The sequence below is a fragment of the Aquila chrysaetos genome, chromosome 24, assembly GCF_900496995.4.
Source record: "Aquila chrysaetos chrysaetos chromosome 24, bAquChr1.4, whole genome shotgun sequence".
In the NCBI taxonomy this organism is placed as follows: Eukaryota; Metazoa; Chordata; class Aves; order Accipitriformes; family Accipitridae; genus Aquila; species Aquila chrysaetos.
The window spans coordinates 13,742,943-13,769,572 of NC_044027.1; the positions used below are offsets into that span (position 1 = coordinate 13,742,943).

Below are 26,630 nucleotides of genomic sequence, written 5' to 3' on the forward strand. Positions count from 1 at the left end.
GGGCAGAAGGACATGAAGCCTGAGTCAAAGAGGGACAATGGATCTGCAGTCAGCAGAGCACTTTATCACTTAGAACTGCCCAAAGCAGCCAAATTTAGTCTGTGCAGTCACCCTCAGTCCTAACACCTGACATTGAAACCCTCATGCTCTCAACATAATTTTGTGTTTAGGACACTGCTCACTTTCACAGTGACTCTGCATTTAGAAGACTAAAGGTAATTCTGCACCTACCCATTACTGGGTAGTGCTGCCACACTGTCTCCATTAAGAGTCCTCAGAAAACATTTGAATAATAGATGTTATAGTTGTCTCAGAATATAGTTTAAGAATTTGTTCCCAGGTTCATGCAATGTTTTATAGGCTCTTAAAGTGAATTACTGAGAAATGTGATAGCTGCTTTATTGAGACTGGCCAGTTCAACACAACTTCACATTTTGCCATTTACTACAGAAATGATACAAAACCTCTAGATACCAGAGCAGTTAAGTACAAAAATGCAGAACACCCAGACTTACCCAGATTTGATCATAAAACAAAACAAAAACCCCAAACCACCACAACTTCAGCCTTCTTCCCTCCCACTTCTGAGGGTTTTTTCTTTTCTTTCAAAGCAGCTATTACATTGCACATTTGTATGCCCTCGCTTCCTCTATCCTTTCTGTATCCAAATAGCCCCTGGATGCTGTAGAGAAGCAAAGGCTCCATGGGAAGAGTCTTAACATCAACCTGAATAACCACCTTTCCAATTAAAAAAAAACAACCCAAAACAATACTGTTCATCAGGCAGTAGACGAAATTATCCAAAGTCCTACATCCCTTTCCCACAAGCAGGAAACAGTTGATAGATTCAACAACTTTCATGTTCCAAAGCTTCTTAGAAAAAAGGCTGTTAACCCATACTCTGTTGCAATTCTACATACATACTTCTGAGGCCACCTTATGTCAGTTCTAAACTGATATGGCACCAAAACATAATGGCCCAGTAATAGTCATTTTTGCAGGATGTGGCAGTCTTCAGATTCAACACTAGTCGCTAAGCTCCAGATCATATTCAGGGTAGAGCTGCTTTGTAGTAACCCCTCGGATAACAGCTAGAAAAGAAAGAAATACCGCTGCTTTAATTAAACAAGGATCAGATCAGTCAGAAAAGCTGTGTTTTCCTCCCAGTAGCCCCTAACTATCCCATAGAACTTCCCATAGCTAAGAAACCAATCTAAGGTTTTGCAGCTACGCTCCCCACTTGTCTCAACACTTTTATTTTTTTAAGCATATGAAGAACAAAACTGACAAAAATTAGTAAGACTTAGCAAATTTTGGTAATCCATAACACAGACTAAAATACCAGTAAATGACGATTATTTCACATGTTCAGTTCTAAAAACATCCCAAGAAAATAATGACAGAAGCGTTTGTGCTTACGCAAGTGATTGGGTAATATAAGCCTAGAATTGAAGAATCTTTAAAACAAGGTCTGCCTTCATGGCATAGTAGCTTCTCTCTCTCTCTCTGTCTATATGAAAACATTGACTAAGTAGTTCAACAGCTTTCCCCTTCCTTACCCAGCTTGCCCAGCAGCATCTGTCCAGCATCTTTAATATCATTATACTCATGGAGCAGAGAGATGTGCTTCTCCAATTCCTCCAGGCTGTAGCCTCTGTAACAATAAAACCAGAAAGGTCAAAAATGACACGGAGGGATTGCTGCTGCTGCCGCCACTACCGACCAAGTACAGCAAGGATATTTGAGATACCTAAGCCTGGCATGTCAAAATCAGAACCTGAAGGCAGCAAGTACAGTTGCTGCAAGTCATAAACATGAAAGCTACAAATGACCAAATCCTTATTTTGATTTTTTTTTTGCCACATCAAGACTTACCAAAAAAACCAATCCACCCGCATTCTCAGAATCAAGTAGAAACAGGAATAGGCTGTGGTGAATTCAATTTATACGTATCTCTAATCTGTAGCTAGGGAAAAAAAATTAAGCAGGTCTGTTTATCCTTGAGGATAAAACAAAAAAGCTTTGGAACAGCCTTTGTTGTTCTACCATTTCCATTCTATGCACTATACGTTATCTTAGGAAATATCACTCCTTTGCAACAAATAACCCACAGAGATTCCCTCTCTTTAAAAATCAAGCAGCAATTTTATCTCAAAACAGTTGCTAATAAGCAGCTGCCACAGTGTGTCGTAAGAAACCACAATAAAACAGTTGCATTACCCTGTATGTGGCACTCCTCATGCCAAAGTGTTCTATAGGCCACTTGCCTGGAAAACACCTCTGGTTCTTGAACACAAAGGTTTAACCCACTCACCTCAGACACAAAACAAGTGAACACTTGATCAAGATGGAACAAAAAAGGAAACATTTATCTGGGACTAAATTTGGCAGGTCATACAAGTCATGATCTCAATTTTAATTCTCACATGAACAAGCTCTTCTGGTAGTACAGCATGTTGTAGTATCACGATGGTTAAAGCTGTTCATTCCCGGTTTATGCGTAATTACCTCTGGGGTAAAGTTAAAATCCTCTTATCCAAGCTCCTAGTAAAACTTGTTTTGCTTTACCAAGTAAACCGGAAAGAATTCCCTCTTGTCTTTAACAGATCACACAACTCAAAACAACCCTATAACCAACATTGTATAGCACCATGATAAAAATGGCATAAAAGGTCAGCTTTTAGCTGTAATTCCTGGACCATACTTTGTTTTAAAAGAACAAAAATAATTGAGGCATCACAGTGAACAGTGAGTTTGCCAAGAACATACTCGGACAATAATTGTGCAATTTCTTGGTCTAGAGCAAGGTCCTTCTGTTTCAGCTCTTTGATTTCATACTGCAGGGCTTCTTTGTTGGCTCCATTAGGCTGGCAGGACCTTGGAGACGGGATCTGTAGAGCACAGAAGACATTTAACAATAACTCAGCCCTGGATAAGATGCTACAGTGCTGGAGGGCACTAGTCACAAAATACTCTATGTGTCACTGGATAAAAAAGAAGAAAAAGGGAAAGAAAAAAAAAATCTCCTGGGCAGGGAGGGGGGAAGCTCAGGTAAAATATTTACCAGTTTATGCAACGTTACCCTGCTCCAGATCACGTTCGACAGCATTCTGTAGACTTACAGCATAAAGCGAAAATAAAAAATAAAACCCACAACGTGACTTTGAAGAGAAGCTCCCAGGGCGACGCAGCGCTAAACTGGGGGGCCGGCGGCTACTCGGGCAACGAGCAACTTCACCCTCCCGGCCAGGCCGGGCCGGGCCACCGCCCGCCGCCGGAGCAGGCCCCGGCCCCACGCCGGGAGAAGGCAGAGGCCGCTCCCGGTGGGAGCCACCGGGTGGGAGCCACCTTCCCCCCGCCCCCCCGCCCCTCCAGCCCGGGCGGGGACTCACCGGTGACTTGAAGCCGGCAGTGCCGCCGCGCCGGCCGCCACCGGAGGTCCTGGCAAAGCAGAGGGGCGCCGCGTCAGAGGCCGGACACCCCCGCCTCAGCGGGGACACGGCCCGCGGCGCAGCAAGGGAGCGGAAGGGGCAGCGGGGAACCGGCTCCTACCTCCTCGGCAGAGCCCGCGGCGCTGGGGGCTGGTGGCGGGGCGGGCTGCGGCCCGCGCCCGGCGGGAGCCCCTCGGCCAGGGCTGCCGCCTCCCGCCGGACCGGCGCCGACTGCCCCGCGGGGCACGCCGGGAGTTGTAGTCGCCCGCCACCGCGGGGCACGCCGGGAGTTGTAGTCAGTCGCCGCCCGCCCGCCCCCCCCCCCCCCCCCCCCCCCCCCCCCCCCCCCCCCCCCCCCGCCGCGGGGCACTCCGGGGCGGGTAGTTTCCCCCTGACAGGGCCCGGCGGTGGTTCCCGCGCCCGAGGCGGCGGGCAGGGCTGGAAAAGAAACTTCCCCGTGTGAAGCTGCAGGTGACGATTAGGTGAGGCAGAACGTAATTATCCCAATTACCACAGCCCAGGCGATTATACTCGGTGCCTTCAAAAAAATGCCTCAGAGCCACCTCAACCCTGGGGCTGCAGCCTGGACGGGGTCTCAGGGAGAGCTCTGAGGGCCTGCGGGGTCACTCACACAATTATTATTTTTATAGGGGAAAAGCTGCCACCGCTCAAGCCGCCAGCTGCCCTGCGCATCCTGCCTGGCTGGAGGAAGCGCTCGCTGACAGGGCAGCGCAGCCGCTGGGTGCGCGGCCATACCCTTCGAAGGCTCTGACCCCGCTACCGAAACCTTGCCACGCAAACCCCGTGCAGGTTCTGCGACCAGCGCAGAAGAAGCCTCCTTCCCGCGGCTCTCCTGGCCCGGCTGGCAAAGGTAAACGTGTCCCTGAGCAGCGCCAGGCACTGGCGGCAGCCGTATCCGATTGCCTGGGCTGACCACGCGAGCCAAACGCCGCTGTTGCCACACTCGGAAGGTCAAAGGACTTGGGAATGGGATCACAGGCCAGCAAAACCCATTTGGGAATGGGATCACAGGCCAGCAAAACCCAACCGCCTGCGCTAATTGTGACTTCAAAGGCAGAGCCCGGACATCAAAGCGACGCACACAAAATAGAATGCTATGCAGATTCGTAGGACGTGCCCTACAAAGGACGGGGGAAGCCCGCCCAGCTCCCCGGGCTGGTTTTAGCCGGGCAATTGAGTCAACACAGGAACGCGGGGCAGCGCAGGCTGTCCCACAGGAGGAGGAGGGAAGCGGGGTTGGGTATCCCACGCACAGGAGGAGGGGAGCGGGGCAGGGTGTCCCCCAGGAGGAGGCGGGGGGGGGGCAGCGCCGGTCGCAGGGGCGGCCCCGGAGAGGAGCGGCCGTTGGGCTCGGCGGGGGCCGGGCCGCCCTGGCGGGAGCGCAGGCCGGGCCGGGCCGGGGCGGAGCCTGGCGGCCGCCTCCGCCGCTCCCCGCCGCGGCTGACGTGGCCCGGGAGCGGGGCGGACATGGCGGACGGCAGCAGGCAGAGCAGGCTGGCGGCGGCCAAGAAGAAGGTGAGAGGCCGGCGGGGGACGGGACGGGACGGGACGGGACGGGCAGGGCAGGCGGCCGCCGCTGGGTTCCACGGGCCCCGCGCGGATCGGAGCCGCCGGGCCGGGCCGAGGTGGGCCGAGCCCGGCCTCCTCCCCCGAGGGGCGCAGGCCAGGCCCGCTCGCCGCCGCCGCCCCGCTCGCTCCGGGTCGGGCTGCGGTGGGGGCCGCCGGGAGCCCCCGTGGGTCCGGCGCTGCGGCCGAGCCTTCCCGGCTGGCGGCCGCCCCCAGCCCGGGGAAGGCGGTCGGGGAGAGGCCGGGCCTGGGCTGCTGCGGTGCTGTGCGGTCTGCCTGGCTTGGTTTGTTGATTTTCCCTTCCCCTCCCCCCCCCCTTTTTTTTTCTCTTTTTCCTCCCCCTCTCCCCCCCCCCCCCCCCCCCGCCTTAATTTTTCCCCCGGGGCGGCTCGGCCCCGTCCGTCCCGGCGGGATGCGCCTCCGCGTCAAAGTCATACTAATGGCAAAGTGTCCTGGAGCAGTTCAGGCTTCCATTTTGAAATCCTCCGAATAATGGGATCCTTCTTACTTAATTATTTCCTCACCTTGACTCCGACCGGCGGCCGCAGCCGTGCCCTGCCCGCCCGGTGTCTGGCGCAGAGGGGGCGACGGGGGTGTTTTGTCTGAAACGGCGTGGCGGGGGGCTGGTGGAAGCGGGTCATTTACATAACTGCTTGGGACCCACTTGGTTTGGGGCTAAGGAGTTCAGTAACATACACAAAAACGCTGGAAAGCCTAGCAGGATCCAAGTTACAGCTTATCAGACTAGCTTTTCCTGGGCGAGGTGGATATGATTTAAAAATCAGTTGTAGATTGGTTCTCCTCATATTTCACGCTTATTACAGTAGCTGTATTAATGTGTTATCTGCAGGGATTGTCATTTTCCTTCTTAAAATCTTTCATAGAGTGGAAGATCTTACTATCAGGCACTGCTTTTTCATTTTGCATTCAGGATTAATTACCCCTTACTAATTTTTCCTTATTGTTCTCAGTTATAACCCTAAAAAACCCCCAAAATATTTCTTTTAATCTCCTTTTAGTTGCAGTATGGAGTACAACATTGTTTTCTAAGAACATCGTTAGCTGTATACAAAAGTTGAACGTTTACAACTCTGAGCCTCTTGTCATAAACCCATCACAGCAGTTCTTACTTTACGCTTCTTTGGACTTGTTTTGATTCCCCCACCCTCATAGGGACAAACTCATTGGAGAGGGTTTCTCTTGTCATTACACTTGATCTGTCTTTTTACCCAGTGGAGGTTTTCTCTTTTTTTTGTGGGTTTTTTTTTTTTTTTTGACATTATGCTCATAGAAGGCATATTCTGTATATTCTGTTTGGACTTCAGATTATGCTTTTTTCACAGCTGAAGGAATATCAGCAGAAGAATAACCCTGGAGCAACTGCAGGAACTAAGAAAAAACGCAAAACTAAAGAAGGCAGTAGACCTGAGACTCCCACCAACGATGACCGGCAGCCTCCAGAGAACGTGAGTGTCTCATTCCTTCTTCCAAATGATTTGCCACCTCCTTGTTCTTTGGTTTCCCGAACAACATGATTAGAACCGGGAAAGGGTTATGCTGGTGTAATAGATGAACGGTGTGGATGCCTGTATCGGCAGTGTATGAAGTGCGCTACAACAGTTAGCAACTACCTCTACTGGAAGGTGCACGCTAGAGTCTGGGTATGTGCCGAAGTGGTGGCTGATCATACAATGCTGTCGTGCAACCCTGGGTGTGTCCAGAGCTGCTGTTTTGAGGTGCATGCTCCTAACGAGCTGGAGGATGCTGGTTTCTTTGGCTACCTTTGATTGACGTTTTCTCTCTGTCCTTTTCTGAGCCGTTTCTCTTTCCCCTTTTCTTTCGCCTCCTTTAGATTCAGAACATTCTGAAGGTGCTGGTGTCAGACCTTAACCGCTCCAATGGGGTAGCCATACCCTCATTGGACAAGAGGAAGGTGAGGCAGTGCTCGTGTCCCTCGCAGTGACTCACTCTCCCTACTGCATGCTTCGGGTTCTGTTTACACTGACCTCGATTTTTCGGATGGAGCCTTGTCCTGACATATCCACTGTCAGTTGCTTGAGTTTTGTTGCTGTTTTTATTAACATGGAGCTATTTGTTACCATGCATTTCCATTGCTCGTAAGTGCTTGTTTCCTTCTGGTTTGTGTCAAACTTAACATGTGAAAAAGTGAACCTTGTCAAAAACACTTCCTTGAGACAGCTGAGCTTTGAGGAAAACCAGGAATTTGAGGTGAGGCAATAAAAACTAACCTAACCGCTGAGGAAAACTGCACTCAGAAGAGGTAGTGTTTCCGTAGTCTGTATTTCTCCAGTTCTGCACGTCATTGCTTTATTTCCTAGAGCCTCATTTCTGAAGGGCATGTTTCTGCTCATCTCCAGGCAAGCAGCTGCCCTGAGTAAGCTGTATAGTTATTCCAGCCAACCCGTTTTATGACAGGCGATGAAACTTGCGCAGGTGATGTACAGTCTGGCAAGCACCATGGGTTTAAATATGTTTAGGCAGGAAGTCAGATACTTCAAGTCAAGCATTTACAGGCTTTAGCGTCTTCATGTTCCCAAGCTTCTGAAGAGGAAAGGGCAGGAAATATGCCAATAAGCAAGAGAAATGTGTTCAGGAGCAAACATAAACAGCCTTTTTTGAAAATCTATTTTCAGTCAGTCACTTCATTTAAATAGGGCTCAAATTGTGACAGTAACTCAGGGAAGTCAAATTTTGTAGCCCAGAATTCTCTTCCCATTTTGTTGTACCAAAGCTCTGCTTTTTATTTTCACTTGCATAATTTTGGTAGCTTATTTCCCTACCATTGTTTCAGTTTAGTTGTCATAAAGTAACTCATTATTATATTTACTGCATATCCATGTGTCTGCAGCAATATAACTATAGTAATCACCAGGGGTACCAGATAGATGCAGTGGAACCTGCAAGATGGAATGGAGTTCACTCTGAATTGCCTTTGTATCCCTTTTTTCCTTTTTTTTGTGTGATAATACAGCAGCTGTTCTCTGTTCAACACACAGAGTGAACAGCAGAAGGTTCCTCTGACTGGATCTTGTATGTGTAGTTGCCTATCAGTTCAACTTGAGTAACGTGAAGACCTATTGCCAGCTTTCAGGGTCCTGGATGTGCCTGTCTAGCATCAGAAAGCATGTATCTTGATTGAAGTTTCACTCTTGACATGGGGACTATTTTCAGTTAATACTTGTAAGCTCAGTTTAAGTTAGATCTCAGAGAAAGAGACTTGGTTCACATTGGAGGGTAAGGTGAAGATGGGTGGTCCAGTGCTGTTGCTGAGATGGCATTTGGTCTTGCAATGAAGGCCTGCCTGTGTCTACAGTATTAGTCCTGTTCTGAAAATGGAGAATATATTACTTCTATTCATACTTGTTTACCTGCCCTCCTCCCTCCCCCCCTTTTTTCCCCAATCTGTTTCCTTAGCATGGAGAGATACATTTTGATCTGATTGGCTGTTATGGAATTTGTGGATTATTGTGTCTGGGGTTTTAGGAATAATTTGAAAACTAATTTTTAATTGCAATATGTAATGAAAGAAAGATTTCTCTTTCCAGTTGCCGTCTTGTAAAAATCCTGAGTCAGGAAAATGCTCTTCAGAAACTCACTTGGCGCTAATAGGGCAGAAAAGCTGATCGTTAGCATCTGAGCTATTGCTGCCATTGGTGTCTTAATGTGAGGCAAACCCCTCCCATCTCACCCACTTCATCTTTCTTGGCTGTGAAACACAGAAAACCCAGCAAAATAGGAGCCTTTGTGTGAAAGCAAATGGATCCTACTATATGCTAAGATGAGCAAAATTACTGACTTTTTATTCTACATTATTAGAACCTCATAATACTTAATTTCCGGATCAGTGTCTTGCTCCTAACTCTGTTTCCAACAAATTCAGCTGTTCAAATAGTGGTGTTGTTGGGGTTTGTTTTTTTTTTTTTTAAATTTATTTCAAAACTGCTTATTGTCGAGGAAGAAGGAAGGGGTTCTTGTGGTTAAGGCACGTTACTGGGTTTTGCATCTGAAGCGTTAAGCAAAAAGAATGTCCTGATTAGAAGAAATTAAGGAAATGTTTCGGAGATGTACTGGGGAAGGTCCATCTGATGTTCTATATTGATGAGTGTCTGAACCAATAAAGGTGAAGTAATCTGTTACTGGAAGAAGTAAGGGAAATCCTGACCTTCCTGTAAGCACCTAACATATATTGCTCCTTGAGAGCACAAGTATCTCTCCTGCTAAAAAGAGATTGACAAAATTCTATTTGTTTTCCTCTGCAGTCTTCCAGTTTACTGCTTTCATTAAATCTGTCTTCACTGTTACTGTATTCTCCCTGCTGCTTGATTCATGAGTGAAGTGCTGAGCAGGTAAACAGGGAATGCCAAGAGAGAGATTTCTTGTTTCCTGTGAAGTGCCAAGAAGGAAGTGACTGAAGTAAGAGGGAGCTCTTTCAGATAGAATAGCAGAGAGCTGCAATATATTGGTGGGGTCGAATGTTGACAGATGGTCTCATTTGCCTCATGGTGTTGTTAAATGCTGACTTACCGGAGCTGTATGATGAAATAAAACAAATTTCCATAAAATGCTAGAACACTGCTCTGGGCCTTTATGGCTTTCTGATGCTGTACAAGATAGATGAAATTGTCCAGTTCACTCTGGCTTGGTAAGAGGTGTCATCAGATGCTATTCATCCTCCCACGGAGGCTGGATGAGAACTTGTATCGCTCTCCAGAAATAGTTTTTTGGCCCTTCTCTTTTCTATTTAGATTCTTCTAGTCATGGGATTCATAGCTCCATCAGGGCCACAGGCACGTGCTCCCAGCCACGCTGAGTTTGGCCTGTTGATGAATGTCCTGTTTCTAAACTTGTGGTTCATGGCATGCCACAAATTTCACCGAGTTTTAGCCAGAGCATTTGAGTTTGACTAACCCAGTTTTCAAGTAGTCACTAACCTGTTCTTTTCCATCTTAATTTGCATACAGCGATCAGTGTTTTCCCCAGACACATCTTGAAGGTAGTGCTTTTCAGAGTGACTACCATCTGTCTTTGCCCTCGGTTGCTTTTTGGCAAATCTTTTGCAGTAAATCTAGTGTGTGAACTTAGAGTTGGGTGATGTTATTGCCCCGTGTTAAAGAAGCAAGTTCGATTATGGGGCACGGGTTCCTCAGACTGGGTCTGAGAGGGCACAGGTCTGGGACTGTTTTTTCGTGGGTTGATGCAGCCACTTGTTTGCTCTGGGGAGAACACAGATTCCTTTCCACATGTTTCTAAATGATTGATTGTTTACATCTGTCTAGTTTTCACAGGCAGATCACGAGGTGATGTGTTCATGTGTGTTTTCATTCATTTTGCATGAAGGCTGTAATTCCTGTGATGTGTTTTGTGACAGGCATACTTTGACAGTGATGTTGCCACTCGTAATGCTGAACAGCTTGCTACCGATGTCCCTGTGCTATCTAACAGCAACAGTCTACCTAGTTGTGGTTCTGTTCTGCCTGCTCCCGGGAGCATGCAGCTGATACAGGTTTGTGAATTATCATGAATATTGCCATTGAATCATTGAATATTGGTTAGCGATACCACTTTTTTTTTTTTTTTTTGAGAAAGATAATCTTCATAAATATGACATGACTAGTTCAGATTTTCTCCTGTTAAAAATACTACATTCTCCACTCTCCCATCTAGTCATCATCTGTCTGTGAGAGCAGGGAGAGTACTAGCGTGTATATGTCCCCGTGTCTTCCAAAGCTGTTTTCCTTCCCCTTCTCTCCTGCTTCATTGGCAAAGAGTACCCTTAATAAGACAGAGGGTCTCCAGTCACTGTTTCCATTCACTACTTAAAGATTCAGTTGAAGTTTTTTCTAGCAAAGTGTTGATTATACTGATAAATAGTAACAGCAAACATAAAGCCTCTAACACTTAAGTTTTTCCATTCCAAGAAACCCAGGCTCACACCACTCAGAAATTACATGTAAGCCAGGACTGAGTTGGTGGTTTTAAGTTCATCTTTCTTTGGGAAGCAGTAATTACAGGTGCCGTGGGACCTGAACCCAGATGCAATCAAGTCTTAGTGACACATTCACAAATGTGACTCCCATCTTCTTTTACAGGCTTGTAAATTTTTGTGTTTCAATCCACAGATTCATGAACCTGAGGATCATAAAAATGCTTTGGATGAGAACAGGTGGGTGTCTGTGTGTGTTTATCAAACAGCTTTGCAACAGGATCCCAACAAATTAAGGTTTTATTCCTCCCCAGTGCTGTTCTGATTTGGCAGTTCTCTGGGAGAAATTTTCATTGCAAGGTCTTTTTTTGTTTCCAGGTCTTTCTCGTCAACAGAAAGTCTCCGCCAGTTGTCTGAACAACTCAATGGCCTGGTTTCTCAGGTATGGCCTTGTTTTGATCCATTTGTCCTATTAATTCTCTTGATGTTTGATGTGGAGCTTTAGGCAGTCAGTTGAAGAAAACACCCTTCAATCTCAGAGGTGTCTGCAGTCATCCTACTAAAGCATATGATATTTAAGCATTGAGAAGCAAAAAACCCTGTTTTAGGAATGTAAAATTTCAGCAGTAGGAAGAAAAGCAGAGTGGGATGAATGAACAGCATGTATTCATGGAAAGATGTGTTCTTGATTTAGTGGAAAAGAATCTGAAGTCAATCTGCATAATTCACATCAGCTTGTCACAGGGGTAGTCTGCATCTATCCTTAGCCAGAAAAGTATGTTTTCTGTGCCTGTGTGTGGTAATTTGAAGTGAAAGGTGCTATAAGAAGTACTACTGTGATAGTCAGTTCTTACTTAATAGTGATTTGTTGCCTTGGGAAATAAAACTGACTTACTTGACTGGTTTACTTCTAGTCTACGTCGTATGTGAATGGGGAAAGTGCTGTGTCTCCCACAAATATTAAGGAAATGGAAGTAAGTTGTTCTCAGTCTATCTTCTTTTTTTTTTTTTCTTCTTTCTTATTTGCTGTTGATCACTTATTGGGACTCTGTGGTTACAGCAGTGTTAATGAGGCCTAACTGAACACACAGTTCACATCGCTGTCTAGTGTTGTCTTGTGCTGTAATTGGGTAGTTGTGATCAACAGTAGGAGGCAGGTATCGGAGGCAGGTTTCCAGTTTGGGGACTGGGGATAATCTGGCTTCCATGCAACTGCAGTTCTTATTTCTGGTTCAATTTTATGTCAAAATGAAGCCTTGGCAGAAATGGATAAAATATGTTGACGTCCCAGCTCCTTTTATTGAAACCATAGATTTCATTTTGTTTGGAGAATCTGATTATATCATACTGTGATAATGATTTATTTTTCTGTCCTTTTTAATTATTGCTTTTTTCCTCCCCTCCTCCTCTTCTGCTCCTTCCTTTTTCTCCTGTCTGCATGTGCCCATCAGACACGTTACCAGGAGCTGGCAGTAGCCCTGGATTCCAGCAATCTAACTAACAAACAGCTCGTTACAAAGATAGAGGAATTGGTAAGAAACAATCCAACCAAACAGTTTGACATTGTCTTTGCTGCTCCTCCTTGCTCTCTGGGTGTCTGCAAGGTTATGGGTTCTCTCATAGTGCCACAAGGAAGGCTGCTTACACAGCACTTTGTAAGGAACAAAATGGGCTGTATGGAAAACCTGTTAAGAGGATCAAAATCTAAGGCCACTTGTGAATGTATTGGCTCATCTGAGGAACAAGAAATTAGTTTTGTTGTTTCCATTTAAGTATGCTCTGTTGATCTCATCATGCTTTCCCTGGATGATAAGCATCCTGATAAAACAGCTATGTCTGGTCCTGGTCTGAATCCTTGAAATACAGAATTCTGGTGCTGGCAGCAGTGTGAAAACCTGTTTCTGCAGGTGTGATGCTGTTCTAAATGTATCAGCAGAGTGGGAGCAGTAGGTCTAAGAGAGAGCCCGGGCTCGTTTCTGATCATATCCTCAGCTTCTCTTGGCACGATGAATGAACTGCTTTGTCCTGTGGCCTGCATGGATTCCTGCTGCTGCTTTTCAGCCTTCAGGTTTAACACTGCAAGAAATGCAGCTAACTGGACTTGTTTCAGTCTGAAAAGAGCCTTTCTTGTGTGAAATACTTTTCCCCATTTTGTTTCTCTCTAGAACTACACTTTTCGCAAAGTTCAGCATTTCCTAGTGTACCCTATGACCCCTCTTCTTGTTTTATTTTTGGTTTCGGGTTATTTTTGTTCCATTCTGTTTGTCTTTTAGCTGGGCTGCAGAGGTACCTGGTATAGTGCATTGCCCACCCAAGAGTCTTCTTGTTTGGCTGCTTTTCTGTTTGCCTGGAACTATGTAGGGCCTTTGCTCCATTTGTGGTCTTGCCTTTGCTTTTCCTGGTTATGTTGTGCGCTCGCATTGCTAGAATCAAAACCTCTAACTCATCACCCTTCCATCTGTAGTCATGTTTCAAAATGCATTGAAGTCATAGTAGTAAAGAAACAGCTTGGCCAATGTTCATTCTTTGGGAAAGGGAAAAAGTACTAATTAATGTAGTTACTTATGAGGCATCTGTGAGAAAACTGCCAGGGGGATGACAACTGCAAATGGCAAACAGAGCAGCACAGTTTTTGTGGCGGCTGCCACTTTTGCCTCCTTCACTTCATATCTAAAGAGGTACTATGTACAGTCAACAAATCTCCAAATACTTCACCCGTAAGATTGAAATTGGCTAGGACGCAATTATCCCTTTTCTTTGCATTTGGCTTCAGCTCTCTCATACCACCTTTTGCAAAAGCCTGCCGACATAAGTGCAGCTCTACATGACTTAAAGGCCAGTTGTTAAGTGGGATAAAGGTCTAAGGTCTCAGTTAAAGGAAAAGACTATGGTTTTTGTTTGGTGTTTTTGTTTGGTTTTTTTTTTTTTTTTTGTAAAAGCATTTTTGGTGATTATCCTAGTACACCAGGATTACTGCGATTAATTGCATAGATGTGGGATGCAAGTTTAATTGAAGTTGGTGGATGCTCAGATATAAATATACAGGAGTTTCAGTAGTGGTATTGGAGGACAACTGTGGTAATGTACTGACGAATGAAAAACATATCTGGCATATAAAGTATATTAGTGAAGGAAGCCCCAAATCTAGTATTTTTAATAGCTAAGATGAACTTCCTAGTCTTCTAAAGAAGGATAATGGAAATTCTGTTTGCATTAATTGAGCATGTATCCTACTTCATTAAAGTGAAAATGTGTTTCAGCAGTATGAGAGTATTTTCTCTTAATATTGACCCATCAATTTTCTTCCGTAGAAACAGCAGAACCAAGAAGCAGTGAATCAGCTGGAGAAGGTAAAGCGTGTCCTATTTTTGGGTAGATAGAGAAATAACTATCTGTTTTCTCTGAGGAGTAGAAAGCATAGTGGACTGTGGCACAGGCATATGTGATCTTGTCTTATGTTAGATTGAGTTTCATTTGTAGCATAAGGTTGAATATTTTGACTTCATGAGTTAGGCCTGGCAGGTAGCATTCTTATTTTGACAAAAGCTAGTATTTAAATACTCAAGTATTGGAGGAGTGCAGTGGAGGCAGGAGATTACAGTTTAAGTCCTTGCTAGTAGCTTGCATTCCAAACACTGCCACATTTATGCTAGCAGTGATTGCACTATGCTTTCATTACCATTCTAGGATGGACAAATAATGAAGTAGTTCAAATAATGGAAGACGGAAGCATGTCTTTAAAAATACTGGTATCATTTAGATGCTGGAAGTACTACCAATGAATTACTGCTTTTTCAGTTTGACATAAAACAACAAGGGTTAACTATTTACATTTTTGTGCTGAATAGGCATCATTTGTTTATACAGGAAAAGAAGGAGTTTGAACAGAAATTTTCTAAAGAGCAAGCAGCACTGAGGGAACAGCTACAGGTAAGGCAGAGCCTCCATTACAGTAGTATCACCTGGCTTCTGCTGTTTCTGTATTACTGACCACTCTGTCCTGGAAGCCATGAGTCCATTCCTTCAGGAAAACTAGGAGGGTCAGTCAGCCAGACTGTACTTAACTGCAAGAGCTCTTTACCTTTACTGAACGATCTTTCTGAGGCAACAGCGATGTTGCAGTTACAAGCAAAGTTTAGTGCTGAGCTGATTTTCCTTTCCCAAAGGTTCATATCCAGACTATTGGAATTCTAGTTTCTGAGAAGTCTGAGTTGCAGACAGCCCTTGGACATACTCAGCAAGCTGCACGGCAGAAATCAGGTAATTGACTGAGCACTCCAGCTCAAGCTGTTGGTTAAACTGTGGATTTCAAGTCACAGGCATGATAGTTGCTGGCAGCCAGCTCACAACACTCAGTGACTCCTTAATGAGCAATACTTGGCACCGTCACTGCTTCTGTCATCATAGCTGCCCCCAAATGGGACCATGTTGATCCCATAGCAGTTGAGGTTCTTTTGTGCATCACTAAAGCCTTGTCAGCCCTGTTTGGGCCTAGTGACTACCCCAGACTGTTCCTTTCTGACTTTCTTGTGATTCTTTTAGAACTTTGTTCCCTCTTCTCTGCCCTCCCTCCCACACAGCTGTCATGTTAACGTAGGTTTTACCCGAGCCTTTCATTCTGAACTAAATTCGATCAATTCATTCTATTAAACCCAAACCAAACAACATATCGTCTATTGTTCTGCAAAGGAAGTTTCATCATCTCCCTCTGAAAGTGAGGAAGGTAGTTACAGAGAGCTTTACTGCCCAGAGTTGCTAGTGATTCACCTGTAGAGTCAGGAGTGGAACCAGGTCTACTGATTTACAAAGCTCTGTACCGCCTGAAGAGCTTGTTGACAAAGTAGAAAGTGCTGTTCAGCCAGTTCCAAAAAGCTCTTTGTGGTCTAGCCTCAACCGACTCTGCTCTGACTTGTTCAGGAGAAGCTGAAAACCTTGCTGCTCGTTTACATTCATCTCGCCAGAGGGTATCAGAGCTAGAACGTACTTTGTCCTCCATCTCCATGCAGCAAAAACAGTCAGAGAAGGTAAGAGTCACCTCTGTTTATGCTTAACCAGCAGCTCTGCCTTTGGCTATTTGCTTGTCACTACACTACTGCAAAGTCTGTATTCCCTGCTTAGAGAAGAGGCAGAAATTAACCTTGTAAAGCCCTGTATTCTCCATGATCAAGGCAAACTTCCTTCAGGTTTTTGTGACCACTAATCATATGGTCCGGTTGGTGTCTTCAGATCTGGCACCTTACTTCATTAGTCTTGCCAGTTCCACACAACAGAAGCCTTGCTGAGACTTCATCCCAGGGAGGTCTCCATCAGACACTTCAGTTATTGATATTAATCCAGAAGTTCGCAGAAATAACCCCATGTTCAGTTAGCAGCATTGCATTTGAAAAGACTGAGCAGACTTACTCCTGGCAAATTCAGGAGGTTCTAAGCAAACCTGTCCTGAGGATTTTGCCAAAGTTATGACCTCTTCCACTTTAGCTGATCTGCTAAAGGTGAAATGAAGTATTTTTTTAACATCTTATTTGTTTGGCTAAAGTCTGTAGATGAAACAATAATTTCCTTTTTCTCCAGCATAATAAAGAGTTAGTGAAGGAGCGAGACAACCTGAAACTGGAACTGTACAAACGAAGGTAAGTCCATTCTGCTTGTTACTGCAGAGTAACACTGCCCTTCTTAGTACAGCCACAAAACATAGCAAGGGGCACGGACCACAGGTGGTGACTTGGGAGGTTCAATATTCAATGTAAAAAACAAAGAAAGAAACAAACAAAACTACCACAACAAAAAGTCACTAGATGTGACATTTCTGTGATTCTAGCTGCTCTGAGGAACTGGATCGTAAATTTATGACATGGACATCAGCATACCCATAGTACATATAGTGGTGCCGCTTTAATTTTTTTGTTTGTTTCAGCAAAAGTAGCGAGGAAATAAAGCAGCAGAATTCGGAGCTGTCAGAGAAAGTTCACTCCCTGGTTTCCAAGAATTCAGCTATGAAGTTGGATATGGAGGATTTGCATAAGAAACTGGAAATGGCTGAACTGATGATTCAGCAGGTAACCAAAATACTTCTGGGATGTGAAGGCAGATCACACTGATCACTGGAAGACTTTGCTTCTGACAGTGGGGGCAAGACTTAACTCTTGTTTTTAAAGGAAGGCACAAAATCTCATTAAGACATCCTCTCAGTAAAAGGTTTTCAGTGAGGCCTCTGAGGAACAGAAAGTCTATATTCTAAGGAGTTGGAGCAGTAGATTGAAATACATTGTGACATTGGTCTGCTGAAAGAATGTTATACAAGATGAGAGGGTGACTGAACATACCAAGTGTGAGAATGCAGTGACTTTTCCTGCTTGTGTCTGGTCAGCATTTTGGTTACTCAGTTGTTGCGCAGTCTCATTAAGAAACCAGTTGAGTAGGGGTGGCGTTTGTACCCACCCTAGCAGAAGGTGGTGAATTGGACAAGGGCAGCTTGAAGGTCAGCTGGGGAAAGTTAGGAGAAGCAGCTGGTTAGAAGGGGAATGCATGAAGCCAGCTGTTAGAAGTTCAGAGAGCAAGCCTGGTAGTAAGGTGAGCCTGTGAGGGAAGAAACTGCTCTTTTTTTCTTTCTTTTATTTTCTTTCCTTTTTTCTTTTTTTTTCTTCTTTTCTCTTTTTCCCCTTCCTCCCCCCCCCCTTTTTTCCCATTTTCTTTTTTTTTTTTTTTTTTTTTTTTTCCAGACAGTGGCTTAAGTTACACTTGAATAAAGCCAACTGCTACTCTTCTGGGAAAAGTACCGTGTGTCAACTGAACCAGCCTTGCTACTTAGTCCACTGACATGTTCCAGACATTGGCTTTAAATTCCTGACATGTTTGACAACTTTTAAGGTCACAGGCTTTTATATCATCTGATCCTGGTGTATAATACAGACTCTGGAAATGCACAAAGTTTCTGAGCCAAATTGTTTGATTAAAGCCTATTTTCTTAATAAAAAAAAATAGTAAATATAAAATTGGTAGGGAGGAGCTGCCCAGTTCAGCCTGTTTTACGGGGCTAAAATCTAAGCTTTTTTATTTTAGTCCCCATTTTTTTGTTTTTTCATTGAACTTCACTGTGAGTTGGAGTACTTTAAAGAGCTATAGAAGGTTAAAACATGGGTCATGTGGCAGGTTACTGTCAGGCAAAAGGCTACGCAGAAATTGAGCATTAATGTTGTTTTGCCATAACTTTTTGATTTTTGTTGGCAGTTCTCAAATCAGGCAGGGAGTCTGGATGCAAACCAGCAGTTGCAGATGGTACTGGAGGAGAAGGCGAGCCTGGAAACCCAGGTTGCTCAGGTAAGAGGTTGAATGAAATACAATCCAAATCTTGACATCTGTAGAGAAACTTTTGTGGCAGAATGCAGCCTGAGCTTTGCATTAACACTGGTTTCTTCAAGCTTTATCCCTTAAGCAGTCACTGCCAAATTTATTCAGCCACTATGATTTTCTTTGTATTTTATTTTATTTTGAACAGCTCTCAGAGTCACTTCACCAGCTCCAGGCAGAAAGAGATCAGTATGTAGAGAAACTGAAGGAGGAGCGGAGCATTTGGCAGCAGCGGGTACAGCAGCTCTCTGAGCAGGTAACATCAGGGGCAGTATCACAGCTGCTTTTGACAAACACAGGCAGGAGCAAATGCACTGTGAACATTGGTTTAACTTTCACTTGTGTGGCCTTGCAGGTCCACACAATGGCAGAGGAGAAGGAGAAACATATGGCCCAAATTCAGGAGCTGGAAGCCAATGTTACAGAGCTGCTGAACAAATCAGGTAGGGCTTCCACAGTGGGGCTTCACATTGCAGAGTACCAGCTGGTTAACTCTGTCCCTGCTGTGCAGGAACTTCTGCACACGAAGTGCAAGTAGGTCTGATGCTCTGAAGCTGTGAAGGCAGCTGAAAGCCTGGTGACCCTAAGAAACCTTTCATCCTAGCAAACAAGTGAACTACTTCAAATAATTGACCAGCAGGCTGCTTATGTCTTTAGTATCTGTCTGACTGTACTGTCAGCCTCTCTGGCCCAGGAGTTTGGGAAAGCAGGATGCTCTTGCTAGGGCTGTGAGGGAGTTAGCAGCACATGGCAGGATGCTGTGCTTGGTTTTGGGGTAGTTCTCCTTCATTCCTCTCAATGCCCTGCAGTGAGGATTGGATACTGTAGCTGGTGATACCTTCTGGGTATGCTTTGCATATGTAATAGTGATGTGTATTACACAGAAATCTAGCCCTTTGATTGAGCTGCTTTTGATTCCATTTCCTCAGCAGTTAAGCCCATGGATATTGAGCCTTCCTCACCAGCAGGGCCCACAGCAGCTGAGCTGAGCCTGCAGGAAGAGATACAGCGGCTGCAGCAAGAGAAGGAGGAACTGCACGGGCAGTACCAGGCCCAGGTCCGGGACAACGAGCAGCTGAGCCACCTCAACCGGGAGCAGGAGGAGCGGCTGCTGGAGCTCGAGAAGGCTGTGCAGCGCTACAACGAGGAGTCTGTGGACAGACAGCAGATCCTGGAGGACATGCAGAGTGACAAGGCCACAATCAGTAGGGCACTGAGCCAGAATCGGGAGCTGAAGGAACAGCTGGCTGAGCTGCAGAATGGGTTTGTCAAACTGGTATGTCTTTCATGCATCTTTCCCCACTGCTTCCCTCACTGCTGCAATCCTTTTGTAGCACAGATGTAAAAAACGGGCAGAACCATTATCCATCTCTTGCTCTGAGGCTATGGATGCTCTGTCTTCTCTGTGATACATACTGCCATGCCAGGAGGTTCCTTGTAATTCCTTACTTTTTCAGGTGCTCTGGCAGATTAACCAGTATCTTTGTCCAGAGCAGTTTTCTTTTCCCTCTCATCCCCTGGCAGTCAGGCTGTTTCTTTCCCTGAGTATTTCTCCTGCCCTTTTACCCTTGAAGATACCTGTTTTCTGTTCCCTGTATTTGCCCATGAGGAACAAGGTCTCAGCGGTCTTCTCTCCTGCTGCTGTCATTCTTATGTCCTGGAGCTGAATCCTTACTCTTGCTTGCTTCTTCCAATGTAACAGCTTCCCCTTTGGGGCCCTGGCAAACTGGCACATGGTCTAGCTGCTGATTTTTCTTTAGTCCTTTCTGAACTCATGGGCTGTGTTTGGGATATTCATACCACCCATCTGCTTTGGAGCTGACAAGCTGTGTGATGTGCCAGGCCTCCTCTTGGTGCTGTCCCAGCACTGATTCCCCTGGCTCCTTCCTTGCTCTTCTCCCATCTTCTGAACCTTTTTTTAAGTTATTTACTGCTCTGAACAGTCAATTTATTGTCCTTAGTTACACCCCAGAATAACACAAGGGATGGCATCCTGTTGTATCGAGAATGAACATGGTTTATTGAGAGTATGCATTTATGTGGGTTGGCACAATTTCCTTATAAAGTGGTATTTGTCTTGCAGACAAATGAAAACATGGAGGTGACAAGTGCCCTACAGTCCGAGCAACATGTAAAGAAGGAGTTGGCCAAGAAGCTTGGGCAGCTGCAGGAGAACCTGGGGGAGCTCAAAGAGACGGTAAGCAACAGCTGGTGGGATGGCAGGGCAGGTACGTAGCAGTTTACGCAAACTGCTGGCAACTTTCCAAACTTTGATGGAAGGATGGAAATTGGTATTGTAATGATCAAGCTGGGAGCCTTCCCTCATCGTCTGCTGTCTGATGTGGGGGACCAGCATGTGGGGGCAGATGGTGGCTGCCTGCCTAGTTGGTGGCTTTGGGGCAATGTTGACAGTTTGGATCACGTCACACGGATCAGCTTTTCTAGCAGAAATGGTTTGATGTGATGGTTCAATCTTGTTATGTTAGCTGGAACTGAAAACACAGGAGGCTCGAGGTCTGCAGGAACAGCGGGACCAGTACTACGGCCACTTACAACAGTACACCGTGGCTTACCAGCAGCTGTCTGCCGAGAAGGAGGAATTGCACAAACAGTTCTTGCTTCAGACACAGCTTATGGATCGGCTACAGCATGAGGAGGTTCAGGGGAAGGTGACAGTGGAAATGCACCTGAAAGAGCTGCAGCAGACCAAGGTAACAGTAAAAAGGGGCAAGTGGAAAGATGGGAGGAAAAGTGCTTAACTACATTAAGTATTAATTAAGCAAAGGGTTGGACCAAATGATCTTCTGCAGTCCCTTCCAACCTGGCCTGTTCTATGATTCTATGATTACATCCTGTGCAATACAGGTGAATGATACTTGTCTGGAGCAGAAGCACTGCTTTTTGGTGTGTGTGTGGTGCTACTGCCTGAAGACGTAGTGACTGTTTGCAGCCCGGCTTGTGCAAGTTTCAGTGATCTTGTGCTTCTCTCTTGCAGGAAAATCTGGAAGCTGTAGCTAAGGAAAACAAAGAGCTGCAGGCCCAGATCAGTCAGTTAGCAGCAGACCTGGATGGCAGGATTTTGCACCGGTTAGAGGGTGAGTAGCTGCAGCTGGTCTCTAGGGAGGAGGTAGAGCTGGACTCTCTGGGGTATTACCTCCTTGTTCACCTTCCTCCTTTTACAGGAGATGGAGTTGAAAGTGAAGCAATGACTGAAGAAATCCAAAAATCTTCATTTGTGATCCCAGAGAAGTTTGAAAGCCATGAAGAAATGGTGAGTCTTAATGGGTGGAAATGCCTTTCGGTTTAGTTCTAAACAAATGTCTAGAAAAGCAGGCAGGTTAAATTGCAGAGATGTTCCACTGGGTGCATGGAGAAGGCTGTTGATCAGCTGTGATCCCTACCAGCTGAGCTGCAGTAATGAGGGAAGCGTAACAGTTCCTTGTGCATAACAGCAAAAAAATCAAGACTTCTGCAGCATCCTTGCAAGATAAGCTGGAAGTCTGGCAGTGGCTTTAATTATGAAGACAACTCAGCTGGCGGAGTAGCTCTTTAATTATGATGATGAAGTTCTTTTTAGTTTGGAAGGCAATTTGGAAAGGATGTCGAATATCTACTAGATTTTTCTGTAAGTACAGTCATAATTGGAAAATACTGCAATCAAACAGATATAATGGGAGCTAGTTTTTAACCTGCGCATTTGTACTACTTGGGAATGAGAAAAGATGCAGTAGTTGCTGCCTGATTTAGTTCCAGGGTGGTCACTTAGTACTTTGGTTTCATACCCATAAATAAAATGGGGTGCACTGTTGCTCTGTTTGTCCTGAGATGCACCATTGATCGTGCTTCACACAGGAGAAGCACTAATGTGCATACTCTGGAATTCTTCTTAGGTCGCTTTCTTGACATCTGCCATGTCCCAAGTGGAGGAGGAGCGAGAAGACATGAGGCAGCAGCTAGCTGCTCAGAAACAGCAGTGCAGAAGCCTCCTGCAGCAAATAGCAGCTCTCAGGCAGGAGCAGCAACATAACGTCACGCTGGGTGGAGGTAAAAATGTGGTGCGGTTTGGGGACAGCCTGAATACGGAGGCATGCCTCGGCCAGCTGCACTGGCCTCTGAAACAGACCCACAGGTTGTGTGAGTGCATCACGTCCAAGGAGGAACTGTAAATTACACATGTCACTTCCAGGTTCCACTATGGATACTGTTCCAGTGGAGGTTCATGAGGCTTTGAAAACTGCTATGGAGAAACTACAGGTAAGCAAAGGATCTCATCTTCTTTCAGCCCTGCTACACTGCTCAGCTAGACTTTGATCCAGTGTCAGACTCTTAAAGCACACAGACAAACTGTAGAGCAATAAGTAGCAGATGTTCCATAATAATAAGCTGCTTCCTAAAAAGCTCATCACTGCTTGTCTCAGCACAGGAAAGCTTGCAGCAGTAACTCCCACCCCCAGAAACTGTGAGTGTAAGGGCCTAACACTGACCTGTGGTCTTTTTCTAAAGAAACAGCTGAAAAACAGACTTAATATCTTCACCCTGCTGGGATGAAGCAGGTGGTCTGCAGTCTTGGAGCCCAGTATGACCAGAGCTGTGCTGTCCCAGCAATGAGAAGGTTAAAAGGCACTTTGATTCATGCAGAGATACTTTTTTACACCTTCTCTAGCTCTCTCCATTCTGTTCCCTTTTTGCATCAAATTGGTGACAGGTTGCAAAGGCAGCAACATTTGTTCCCTAGGCTCAGAACAGTGTGAATGGAGGGTGTCGTCTTTAACGTAGGTATTCTCTGTATGTGAGCAGTTCAGATGATTGATAACAATTTTTGTGTTCAGTCCCGTTTCACAGACCTGATGCGTGAGAAAGCTGACTTGAAGGAGCGGCTAGAAGAGTTAGAACATCGCTGCATACAGCTGTCCGGGGAGACGGACACTATTGGTATGTTTAGGCAACACCAGTACAAGCTGAAGTGTGCTCAATGCATTATTTGGGGAACAGAAGGTCCCCAACAGCTTTTGGAGCTGGAGCCCTCCAACTACCAAGCAGTTCATGTCTCCTACTGCTGCCTAACTAGGCTAGATCTCCAATCCAGGGTTGGATTTGCTGGGTCCTCATGCCACATAGTTCTATGCTCATGGTAAGGCTTGTACCCCAATCTTGCTAACACTTCCTCCTTATGCTTCTCTTGTATTCCAGGGGAGTATATTGCATTATACCAGAGTCAAAGGGCTATCCTCAAACAACGACACCAGGAGAAAGAGGAGTATATCAGCAGATTAGCTCAGGATAAGGAAGAGATGAAGGCAAGGAATCTTTTCTGTAGTACTACTTCCAAGCAGGGCAGGCCTGGGGAGCACTTGCACAGTCCAAACCCTCGCATGTTCTTCAGATAGCTTTAACTTTGAAATTGCTAATTTTGTGACAAAGGCAGGACTGCAAACTGTAGTGCAGTGTTTGTGCACGTTTCATAGGCTTTCCTTTACTTTGGTGCAGATGAAACTACTGGAACTACAGGATTTAGTGATGCGTCTGGTCAGGGAAAGAAATGAATGGTACAGCAAGTATGTAGCAGCAGCTCAAAACCCAGAGCTGTTAGCAAGCCAGAATGAAAGTGTACTTCCAGTGGAGAGGCGCATTGAACTGAATGCTACCGATGGAGAAGGTAAGCTGCAGCCAGGGTAAGTTCTGTAACTTAGAATAACCCAAGGTCTCACTGTTGTGCGTGGATGCGAAGAGTTACGTGCCTGCCTTGTCTGTGTTCCTTACAGGGTTACGGGAAGTGAATTTATCAGATGAAGCAGAACAAGAGGCTGCTGTTCTTCATCAATCCGGTTTCTCCCCTATTGACAGTAAAGCTGCTCAGCCAAGCCAAGAGGACCCCACAGCAAAGCAAATAATGCAGCTTCTCAGAGAAATCCAGAACCCTCAAGAGAGGCTGGGCTCCCTGCTGGAAAACCCCTGCATTCCCTTCTTCTACCGTGCTGATGAGAACGATGAGGTCAAAATCATGGTAGTTTAAGTGGCGCTAGATCTTATTTACAGCAATTTTCTATGAGCCTGAAAGGACTTAACTGACCTGTATGTGCCCATACCTCTGCTCAGTGCCCTTGATCAGAACAGATTCTTAAAAGACATCAGGAAAGAGGGATTGCATCAGATGAACTTGAGCATCAGACCTCATCTTCCCTTTCTCTTTCTTCTGTTACTTGGTGTGCTTGGAGTACAGGCAGACTCAAACTAATCCTGGGAGGCAGCTGGTGCTGGCATTTCACCTGGGCCAGGTGCAGGCCTAGGGGAAGGGGATTCCAATGACTTCAGGCAAAATGACTTAATCCCTTATCCCAGCCTCTGGTGCCAGCAGCCAGCTTCACAGCAGTGACTGAGCAGCAGTTCTGATCCATCGCTAATGACTGTCATCAGCCTAGTTCCTTCCAGGGCTCCCAGAGTAACTAACTTATTCTGGTAACAAACTCTTTGGACTCAACAGGTTTTGTTTCAGACTATGTATCTTAAACTTCCCACTTCCTTCTGCAGACTGCCTCTTGCAACTGTTATCTGAAACCAGCCTTGTCAGTCTTGAACAGCCAAAAGATAGAGGCTCCTGGCTCGCTGGGCAGCACTACAGCCCCATTTATTCTCATGGCTAGGGGAAGGGACCGAGGGTTGCCTTTGAGTCTTTTTGGTTACTTGACAAAGCTTTATGTGATTCTTGGGAGTGGGGTGGAAATGTAACTGCACTTTGAAGGATGATGTGTTTCACTTGTATGTGTCTGAAGGTTTTATTTATTTAAAAAAATGGGAGAAATAAGTAAAAGGAAACCACTTAATAAACGTGCTTTGTTTTGAATTTCTGGACTCTAGGGGTTCTAGTTCTCCATCACCCAGCTTCCTCTTCTCCCATGTTGGTAAGGAATGCATTAGATGGGTGGAATCCCAAGATCCTGTGGCCCCTGTGTAAGTTTCTGGGACACACAGCAGCAGTAGAGGTAGCACCTGGCACTGCCTTGAAGCTGTAGCCCTAATTCTAAGGAGAAAACAAAACATGGTGGGAGGAGAGAGTCCCCTGCAGCAGCAGCAAAGCAGATCTCTTGGGGGTGTGCAAGTGATGAAATGAACTGCATGTGGCTATCCTGCAACTAAATCTGCCTTTCAGGCAAGATGTGCCTGTTCTGAGGATGGTTAGTTTCTGCAATGGCATTTTAAGGAAACCTGCAGGGGAGGCTTAAGGGACCTGACCATCACAGATGCGCCATCCAAACACACGAGCCTGGGCTAGTGCCTGCAGAAGCATGCACCACATCCCTGTTAACCTGCCACAATAAGAGAGATGCAAGCACAGGAATGCATTATCAGTTTTTGGGGTTGTCAACAACAAGGAGAGAGACCATTCATTTCTCCTGTGTTGAAGTTGGTCAAGCTTCACAGCAGCAGGTTAGAGAGAGCTTTTCTTCTACTGCCAGAAGCAGATTAAGTGTGGGTTGGTTTTTATTTTTTTTTAAATGGTTCATCTTGATGTTTCCATGTACAACTGAAAAAAATGTACACAAAACAATTAGTGCTTTCCTGTAAACCCACTGGGGAAGATGGAAGATCTTTTTTGAACTCCTTTCATTTGTTGTCTGTTACTGGCACAACACAAGTGACATAGGCTCCCAAGCTCCTGGCTGCATGGGTCTGTGGACGTAGTGCATCTGTGTAAAATGCTGTATATTCCTTGAAGAGAATCTGAGGCTTCTGCAGTGTTTATGCCTGCTCAGGCTGTTTGTAAATCTGTATCATAACTAATGGGGGCAGGGCTGTGATTTAATACAGAACATTATTATAAATGGAATAAGTATTTATTGGGTGTGCTACTCTAGTACTGTGAAGGAGACAAGACCAGTGAAGAAGGTCTGCAGTCTGTTGCAAAGGTGACTTAATCCTGTTACAAATTTTCTTTCTGAATAAATATATTCAGATGGGCACCGACTAGATGTGTTTCTTCTGCATAGACTGCCTTGAAATTTGGCCAGAAAAAAAAGTGAAGAATGAATTCTTTATTAAAAACACCTGCCCTGGCATCAATACCCTATTTCACTTGGCTTTCATGAATGTTTTCCTGTAAACAGACTACCAACAAGGCTGAGGCCTTTCTCTTGGCTTGCATTTCACATCCAGACCCAAGCTTCAGCTTCATCTTTTACCCTGTTCCCTTTATGAGTGTTTCCCTGACCCCACCTTTACTTGGAGTGAACTAAGAGCAGGAACTACTATTCAGCTGACACCCAATAGCTTTAAATTGGAGCAACTGAACCACCTTTGCACCTCTGATACGAGGAAAAGTAGAA

General features: G+C 45.4%; 2 protein-coding genes across 13 annotated transcripts; one reads left to right on the plus strand and one right to left on the minus strand.

Moving 5' to 3' along the window:
* Nucleotides 1–374: 374 nt before the first annotated feature.
* On the minus strand, nucleotides 375–3,705 carry SWI5 (SWI5 homologous recombination repair protein). The gene is made up of 6 exons (XM_030000309.2): nucleotides 3,553–3,705; nucleotides 3,393–3,441; nucleotides 3,065–3,117; nucleotides 2,770–2,891; nucleotides 1,560–1,654; nucleotides 375–1,091 (listed from the first exon to the last, which is right to left on the minus strand). Exons 3-6 carry the CDS (start codon nucleotides 3,107–3,109, stop codon nucleotides 1,027–1,029), a joined length of 327 nt encoding a protein of 108 aa, XP_029856169.1. The 5' UTR covers nucleotides 3,110–3,117; nucleotides 3,393–3,441; nucleotides 3,553–3,705; the 3' UTR covers nucleotides 375–1,026.
* A 119-nt stretch (nucleotides 3,706–3,824) lies between these two features.
* On the plus strand, nucleotides 3,825–25,150 carry GOLGA2 (golgin A2). 12 transcript variants are annotated; one of them, XM_041120006.1, is made up of 28 exons: nucleotides 3,825–3,913; nucleotides 4,082–4,302; nucleotides 6,362–6,484; nucleotides 10,408–10,542; nucleotides 11,159–11,202; nucleotides 11,341–11,404; nucleotides 11,877–11,936; nucleotides 12,414–12,494; nucleotides 14,274–14,312; nucleotides 14,830–14,892; nucleotides 15,129–15,222; nucleotides 15,850–15,986; nucleotides 16,534–16,592; nucleotides 16,877–17,018; nucleotides 18,190–18,279; nucleotides 18,458–18,565; nucleotides 18,665–18,752; nucleotides 19,239–19,585; nucleotides 20,393–20,506; nucleotides 20,796–21,020; nucleotides 21,305–21,404; nucleotides 21,492–21,580; nucleotides 22,200–22,353; nucleotides 22,496–22,563; nucleotides 23,139–23,241; nucleotides 23,500–23,606; nucleotides 23,797–23,965; nucleotides 24,072–25,150. In XM_041120006.1, the coding sequence occupies exons 4-28, from the start codon at nucleotides 10,528–10,530 to the stop codon at nucleotides 24,320–24,322; spliced, it is 2,811 nt and encodes a 936-aa protein (XP_040975940.1). In that variant the 5' UTR covers nucleotides 3,825–3,913; nucleotides 4,082–4,302; nucleotides 6,362–6,484; nucleotides 10,408–10,527; the 3' UTR covers nucleotides 24,323–25,150. The 12 variants fall into 12 exon arrangements, 11 of the variants coding, with proteins under 11 accessions (XP_040975940.1, XP_029855244.1, XP_029855245.1 ...); XM_029999384.2 differs by lacking the exons at nucleotides 3,825–3,913; nucleotides 4,082–4,302 and adding exons at nucleotides 4,842–4,967; nucleotides 6,871–6,951; XM_029999385.2 differs by lacking the exons at nucleotides 3,825–3,913; nucleotides 4,082–4,302 and adding exons at nucleotides 4,842–4,967; nucleotides 6,871–6,951 and having other exon boundaries at nucleotides 19,242–19,585.
* The last annotated feature ends 1,480 nt before the right edge of the window (nucleotides 25,151–26,630 follow it).